Genomic DNA, 8,965 nt, shown 5'->3' on the forward strand with positions numbered 1-8,965 from the left:
TTGGATTTTTTTTTTTTTTTTTTTGGTCTGTTCTTTCACCAGTAACACATTGTCTTGATTACTGTGGCTTCAATATAGTAAGTCTCAAGTTTAGGTAGTACCAGTGCTCTGACTTGCCTTCTTGAATATTGTTGACTATTCTGTTTCTTTTGCTTTTTTACAGAATTACTTTGTCACTGTCTACAAAATTATACCCCAGAACTTTGATTGTGATCTTGTTGAATCTTTCAAGCACTTTAACTTATGATAGCTCATTTAATTAATTTTAATAACAAATACAACTGTGAAACACCAGAATATGTATACTTAACTTTTGGGAGGTGGGCATTCCAAATCCGATATTTCAAACCAGAGTCCATAGTCTTGGAGATTGCAAAGTTGGCATCTTTTTTCTATTTATACATTTAACTTTTATACAGAGGTTTTATTGAAGGTGAGGAAAGAAATACTAAAGAGTTTTTGAAGGCAAAATTGTGACTCAGATTAGGAAAGAAATTAATAAGGAAAGTCTCTTCTGCTTCCCCCCCAGACATGTGCACGTGGACATCTGCACTTCCTGTTCTAACCTGTGAATCAAAAACATTAAACTTAGTCCCCAGATCACACATTTTAGTAATCAAGAAGCTCTGTTGGAAATGGGGAAGAATAGAATAAAGTTATGGGAATAATCATATAACTTGGGGAGTTTTCTTTAATACTATAAATAAATAATTATTCAGAAATGTGGTTTTTATGCTTGTGGGTTGAATGTCAAGTGCAACTACTGTACATGGATTCATTTTAAATGAGGTACTGTCAGTTGACTTTGTGGGTCCTTTTCTGAGCTCTCCATTGTGTTATTTTTTTTTTTTTGTCTTTCAGTAATATTCCATAGTATTGATTACTATACCTTTATATAATTAAGGTATCCTGTTTTTCATTTTATTGATTTTATTGCCTCTTTGCTGAATAATATTAAGTAATATTAGTGATAGTGGACATTTCTTTCTCATGCTTATCTGCCAGCTATCCTGGACTGTGACCACCCACATAGGTTCTCCTTCACTTACACACTGTTAACCTTCTAGTGTATTCACTTTACAACAGCTTGCAGCCTTCCATTGCTTTCACCACCTAACTTTTCTGCTACAAGTCTATAATTGTTAATAATTGTTCAGAAGTACAAACTTATACCTCTCAACTTAATAGGGGATGATATGACTGGGAGTTTCATTTTTTTTTTCATTTTTTTCCCCATCTTCTTTATGCTTTTGCACCTGGATTTGTGTCTTTAATCTTGGAAAATGATTTTGCTTTCCATTCTGTTTCTAAGATTCATTTTATCATGTGTGAACTGCATCATCTTCTAAGGATCTAGAAGTTCATGATCTTCATGGTCTTTCTGTCCTGTGTGCACCCCCCATCTTAATAGTCTTCTTTCATTTTCTGAAAATGATCTGTTAAATATTTGCATTTTCTTCCATCTTTGTTTCTGTCTGCCTCCTAGCCTTCTCACTATGCTTCAGTGTTTCCTCTGAGGTTTTGTTATTTTTAACTTACTATCAGTTTAGCAACAAATAGCAGGCAAATGTGTTAATATTTTAACAGTTGGTAAATAAAGGTGAAGGGTATATGTAGTTCTTTGTAGTATTCCTTTGACATTTTTGTTTGAAAAAATTGTAGAGGTGGAAATTAATAATAACCATACAAATAGTAGTTTGTTTTTATTTACATTTAGTATATGTTATGCACTGTTTCAAGCACTTTAACTTATGATAGCTCATTTAATCTTTTTATCAACCAAAGTTATTATCCCCATTAATGTATAGATGAGAAAAATTAAAAACATAGAATATATAACATTCCTTGAATATTACATAGCTAATAAATGAGAGCTGAGATTTAAACTCAGAAGATCTGGAAATTTAAAAATCAGTAAGATATGGCTGTTTTCAAAGGACTTGCAATCCAATTAGTATCTTCAACAGCTGGTATGAATTTAAGCCTAAATTCAATGCCAGAATTGGCTCTTTAATCTGTGACTTTTTTAGATGACAAAATTCTTAATTCCTGTATTCAGTTAGTAATCAAGACTTGTTTGAAAAAATTTTAATTCATTAGTTCTTTGCATTTGGTTCTCCTAATGTAAGGCTGTATTCTATACCTGATTCTCATGCTGTAGACTGTAGGCCAATCTCTTTTAGTGTCTTTCTTCTGTAATCATTCTTTTACTCACTTGGCAGAATAAAAAGTAAATATTAATTTGGTTATTAATTGGTATTTTTGTCATGTCACATCAACAGGATTTTAGAATCTCAGAGATGAAAGCTTCATAAAAAAACTCAGTGATTAAAATTATTCTTGTTATTCAGTGCAAAAACAATAACAGCAAAAACAAACAAAATTTAGATACAAATGAAAAAGAATAAGCAATCTGTTTCTTCACAGTGTTTATAATTTGGCATTTGTTGCTAACAAACACAGTATACTGTGATATATATTATAAGGGGTCTTCAGTGGAGGTATCAAGTCCTGCTTGGGAATTAAGGAAACTTTCCCTGAAGAAGTGCCAACTAACTTAAAATGAAGAGTTCTCCAGACTGAGTATGCAGTAGAGGGCAACATGAGTAGACTGACAGGACCATTGAGAAGGTGAGGATTTGGGTTCAGAGATGAGGGAGATTTTGACTTGCTTTGGGGATCTCAGCTAATTAGTGATTGATTAAGAAGTTATTCTCAGGAACACAGGTGTTGTGGGAATAAACCAAAGAATAAGTTAGATTCAAGCTTCTGTGGTGTCAGAGCCATTTTTAAGATTACCTAGTCCCTGAAAAATATGTCTTGTTCTTTGTATCATTACTCCCTTGCCCTGCCCAAAGTCTTAACCTTTCATTTCTGGTAGACTAAAACCTCATAATGTATAATTCATCCCAGATTCATTGCTGCCTCAGACAATTTCCCAAAGTATATCAACTTTTTTTCCTCTAAAAATATAGCTCTTTTTATATCTTCTTTTCATTTGTCAGGTTATTCCATATTTTTGTCAATAACACTTCCTAACTTTTTACAACTATATGTTTTACATTCACTCCCATGTATAGATGGTATATCTGTTCAGTCATGGATAGGTAAATTCATACTAATTAATTGATCAGTATTTGAGATTCACAAATTCAATCATATTTTGAACCAGTAAAAGAAAGTAGAAGTATAAGGGTCAAATTATAAGATCAAAGTAGAATCTTACTTCTGTATCAACAATATAAAAATGTATAAAAATAATTTTCTTGGGTTAAAAAGGAAGGCCTAAAATATTTACAAGAAATAGTTTCAGAGAAAAATAATCATATAGAAATCAGCTTCATATTGAATATTTCAGAGTTCAGAGATTTGGGAATATTTGTTGAAAGGTAAAAAAAATTAGTAGTTACTACATTTTTACATTTTCAGCGTGGTCGAAATCTAATGCATTTTGACTTACAAATTTAATGCATTATAAATTGAACCTTATTTCTAATAAGAGAATACTTTTTCAGTATTATTTTAAATATTGAGACTTATTCAGTTCTTGTCATAATTTAAGAACTAACTAGAATTATATGTAAAACGTATGCAGCAATATTTAAATTGCTGTAGCTATGACTTCTGTTTAAAATGTTGTTTTGTACTTCCATGAAACACATTGTCCCTAATTTTCTTTCTCTTTTTTTTTAATGAATATTATGGTATGAAACTGAAGAAAAGTATAAGTTTTTTAAGAGTAGACTTATTTTTACTCCAGTTTAAGTTTATGAAACTATATGATGTATATATATAAGACTTTAAAAACTTTGGTTAATCTTAATTGGAAAAGATGATTTATCAACAACATAAAAACAAAAGAACAAAGAAATAACATTTCTTATGTCTTAACTGCTTGCTAGAACTTTCATGAAATGGTAGTCCAAGGTGTGTCCAAATGGAATTAATATGGATAAGATAGTTATGGGGCTAAAAAAGGTGTGCAGTTTAGGATGCTAAGCAAAGCCAAAAGCTAACAAATAGGCAATAAATGTAGAAGGAATAAAGAATGTAGGAGGAATAAGTATAATTTTTCCAGCTGAAGCCATTTCATTACTTTGTTTTAATTCCAGTTCTTAGGAAAGAAAGTTATTCAGCCAGTGTGTAAAACACAATAAAGATAGGGTGAGAGGGCTTCAGAAGATAATTATTTTAATGACATGTAGACTGATTGCACATTTCAGTGGAAGTACATTCAATGACTGATATGAGTACAAGTGAGAGACTTTCTAGTAATGATAAATGATTTATAAAGATCACTGCAGTAATTTCATTATCTTTCTTTCTGAAATTTATGTCTTTTCCCCCACCTTCTTCCCCTGCCCTTCCAGAGGCTCTCCTTATAGAGAATCTCCTTTGGGTCATTTTGAAAGCTATGGAGGGACCCCCTTTTTCCAAGCCCAGAAGATGTTTGCAGATGTACCGGAAAATACAGTGATACTGGATGAGATGACTCTCCGACACATGGTCCAGGATTGCACTGCTGTAAAAACTCAGTTACTCAAACTCAAACGTCTGCTGCATCAGGTAAGTACATATTGAACATTTTTAGCTCTTAATATTTTGAATTGAAAAATAGATTGACTTCTTTTTTTGAAAATAAAGTTGCTTGGGTTTCTAAATGTCTGTCTTTATTTCTGTAGAATGTCTATAAATAGTACATAGTAAACACTTTAGTTAGAGAAGACAGCTGAGAGTGTTGTGTTATGGTCTTATTTGTTATCTTAGCATTTATGAGCTATGCAATATTTTGTAAGCCAGTCTCTGTTTCTGTTCCCTCATTTTTATAGTACCTACATTGGAAGGTTGTTGAGAAAATTAGTAATAATAGTTGTAAATTGAGCAACTTAATACTGTAAGCATTGTAGGCATTGAACATTCTGTGTCTGTTACTATAATTTCAGATAAGTGGGAAATAAAAAAGTTTTTTATTTAAATAATTACATATTTTTTTGTTTGAGACCTTTAAGTTTAACCTATTTGGTTCTTTCATTTCTTTTGAGAAAGTCGAGACTCCTAGCAGTGATATGATTTGTCCAGAGTCGTGGGATGAGTTGATGGTAGAGTTTGGATTCTGGTTTAACAATACTTTATTTTAAGCACTTAGTGTTTATAGGCAAGGCTAGAGGCATAGTAGAGAACCAGGGAACCAATGAATAAAATAGTAATTTTAAATAAAGGATATGTTTTGTTTGTTTTTAAATCTATTTGTGTTTTATATACTAGCTTTTAACTTAAAACTGTGATTGAGAAAGAACAGACTGACTTCTCTCCACTGCTTAGTTTTCTTTATGGGTCACTTTCTTCAGTGTTGTATGTTTTAACTTCAAATGAGCAAGGACCAAATCTTAGAATTCCTAGTGGCCATCGAAACCAGACTCATGGTATCTGCCATTTGAAGTGAAATATGCCTCCTAAGCCAATAATGATGGTGATGAATATATGCATTCTGTTAAAGAGTTTTGTAAATTGTTTCATATTGCTAGGATGGGATTTTTCCAGACTATTCCTCTCCATTCTTATGGATATTTGACTTAACTTTTAAGAAGGAACCTTTCTGTGCTAAAGCTGGGAACAAGAATGGAGGATTCTTTTTGGTCTACGGTTCTTGGACTTCTTCCAAGGCAGAAAGAAAGTCCATGATTGAGGTATCCAGGTACAGAATTTATAAATTAGTTTAGCTATAACCAGGGAATACGGTTTGATTTATAGTGTTTCTCTGCTGCTAGTTTGAGGAAAAGATTTTCTGATCAGAAAATATAGCCATAGAAAAATATAGCCTGTAGAAAAAGATGGTAGGAAAGGATGGGAAATAGCCAAAATATCTACTGTAAGCTAGTCATTATACTACCTATACCTCGTGTCCTCTTCTATGTCTGGGTACATTGCCATGAATCATTAACCCGATTAAATATCACCTGATAATATTAGGCCACCACTAATAATGAGAGGAAACAAAATTGAGGAGGGCTTAGGTGGATTGATAACCAATTACTAGTACGAAAGAAATTAAAAAATGGTTTTCAATGTACTTTATATAAAGCCATGTGTTATTATTAGTGCACATGAATTATATAAAATAATGGGTTTCATTGTGGCATATTCATAATTCATATAATTCATGTTAATCATATTCCCCTCTATAGTAAGTAGAGACTTTGTTTTGTTTTATTAAGAATTCTCAGTTTGTTTGTTTTTTTTTTAACATATCCCCTTGCCCCTCACTCTTTCTCTTCGGTTGCTAGGATCAAACTATGGCATCACATGTGCTAGGCAAGTACTCTAACTAAGCTACATCCCCAGCCCCTATTAAGTGGTCAGTTTTTCTTTATTTTTATTTGACTTTTTTTTTTGAATCTTTCTTCAAATATATAATGATTTTCTGATGTTTACTAATATTAAGAGTGAGGAACTGAAATGTTGATTCAGAAGTTTTTGCACATGGATCATACTTGTCAACTGACCAGTTTCATTTTATGGTGATGGATGAATGTCAGTGGGCTCCCAGCACCTACTAAATGAAGGAATTTTCTTTCTAAGGAGGTGTAGTTTCTCTGTGGAAGAAACCTTTGATTTTTGCTTGGAATAAAGATAGAAGCCTATGAATATAGTAATTCCTTATACAGCTTTTCACTTAATTTCCATAGTTTTAACCTTAAGCAGTCATGTAGTTATTCTTTTTTATTTATCTGACAAAACAGGGAAAAGAAGAATAAGAGAGAATTGAACCAGAAAAATAAAAATTTGGACATTCTTAGGAAAAGTAGTGAGATCTCTTTAGCTTGTTAGTATCCTGAAAAGATGGTGGGGGCAAAGTGACTGTTACATTAAAAGAAATGTAAGGTACAATTAGATACAGTGTAAGATTCTGAATTTGTTATTGATTTGGACAGAGCATCTATAAAGGACATTTGGGTCAGTTGGAGAAAATAAACTTGGCCTATATAAATGACAAGGTGGAAATTTACTAAAATGAAAGGGTAGAGATGAAGTGTTGATTGAAGAAAGCAGATTATAAAGTAGTATATACATTATGATCACATATCTTTGTATCTTCAGAAGGATATGCTGTAAATTTTTAATGATAATAACCTGAATGGTGATAATGTGAGTTTTTAAAAATTACTTTAATCCATATTTTCTAATTTTTATTAGAAATTATAGTGAATTTCCTAATTCATTCTTTCTGAAAAATAAAAGGTTATTTTAAAACTATGTGTCTTAGTCAAAGATCAGTTAATAATTGGTTGTGGTTAAAATGTGTAGGATTCTAGACAGCAAGCAAGAGTGATAGCTAGGGTTAGGGCAGATTGTAAAGGGCCCAAGCACCACAAAAGCAGTAGATTAGACAGTGGGGAATGAAGAGAAGGGAATGGGGATAAGCAAAGGAAGGACAGTGGAAAGAATCTTACATAGTTTTCCCATACACTTATATGAAAACAACACAGTGAATCATACTACCATGTACATCCGTAAGAATGGGACTCTTAATTAGAATAAGGTATATCCCATGCTTGTATAATTAAATCAAAATGAATTCTACTGTCATGTATAACTAAAAAGAACCAGTGGGGAAGGAGGAGCAGTTTGGATTTATTCTATTGATGGTGGTAGCCAGAAGAGTGACGTGGCCATATTGGTAGTTAAAAAACATTGCTCAATGATTGTTACATTTAATTGCTTTGAAGTATTTGAATTTTAGTGCTCTTTCAAGCATCTCTCTGACAGATAAAACTTTTATATAGTAATCATGAATGGCATACTGGACATTCTTGTAGGTGCCTGTAATACACATCTCTAGTCCTTGAAAAGTATGTGATGTTGGCTTCATATCAATTAAAGAAAGTAAGCCTCAGAAAGCTAATCAATGATAATTTTTTTAAAAATTAGTGTTTGTTTTTTTAACCCCAATCTATTTGATTCCAAGGCAAGTTGCACACCTTGAGGGATAGTTGTTGACCTTGAGGGACAACATACAGAGGGGAGTGTGAAAGTAGCCTTCAACATTCTTACCATCTTCAACTCCTTACTATCACTACACATCCTTTTGCCAAATCTAGGCGATAGAACCATTATTTTTTTAAATCATTCTCTATGAATGTTCATTTGAACAAAGTTCTCCCTGTTCACAAAATTTAAAAATTGTAAACTGTTGTATTTGGCCTTTGATTTGCTTTTTATTTGCTATTATATACTCAACCCAGAGTTACTTTACAGTTTCAACAGGACTTTGTGTATCTCTTTCACTTTTTATATAACAAGTATGGAAGAAAAACAGTAGTAATATCATTTTCATACTGAAAAAACTGAGATTTTGATATTTAGTTGTGTTTCCCAAGGTTACCCAGTTGCATATTAATGTAGAATGCATTTTAAACCCATGGCTTTTGAACTATTTTATATACCTCTGTATATTTTATTACCCAATTTATAGAATTTTGATAAGAATTTTAATCCTGATCCAAAGAATATGGGAAAATAATGAAAATTATTTTTTTCTCAGTATTAGGGATTGAACCCAGGGTCTCATGAACACTAGGCAAAAGCTCTGCCAATGAATTTTTCCCCCAGCTCTTTTATTATTTTTGTGTTTCAGACAGATGTTCTAAACTGCCCAGGCTGGCCTCAGACTTGCAGTCCTCCTGCCTTAGCCTCCTTTGTACCTGAGGTTATAGGTGTTGAGTCACTGTTCTCAGCAAAAAAGTAATTCTTTTTTTTTTTAATTTTTTATTGTTGGTTGTTCAAAACATTACATAGTTCTTGATATATTATATTTCACACTTTGATTCAAGTGGGTTCTGAACTCCCATTTTTACCCCATATACAGATTGCAGAATCATATCAGTTACACATCCATTGATTTACATGTTGCCATACTAGTGTCTGTTGTATTCTGCTGCCTTTCCTATCCTCTACTATCCCCCCT

General features: G+C 32.3%; 1 protein-coding gene across 8 annotated transcripts in view; it reads left to right on the top strand.

The window, feature by feature from the left end:
* The window catches only part of Ccser2 (coiled-coil serine rich protein 2), a 149,460-nt gene that overhangs the window by 81,296 nt on the left and 59,199 nt on the right, over positions 1 to 8,965 (top strand). For 7 of the 8 annotated variants that reach the window (XM_048801677.1, XM_048801674.1, XM_048801676.1 and 4 more), the window contains one exon: positions 4,371 to 4,566. In XM_048801677.1, coding sequence (XP_048657634.1) covers positions 4,371 to 4,566 — 196 coding nt within the window. Of the gene's footprint in view, positions 1 to 2,486; positions 3,419 to 4,370; positions 4,567 to 8,965 lie in introns of those variants that run through there. The other variant, XM_048801679.1, reaches the window with a different exon arrangement.

This window comes from Marmota marmota, unplaced genomic scaffold (assembly GCF_001458135.2).
Source record: "Marmota marmota marmota unplaced genomic scaffold, marMar, whole genome shotgun sequence".
NCBI lineage: Eukaryota > Metazoa > Chordata > Mammalia > Rodentia > Sciuridae > Marmota > Marmota marmota.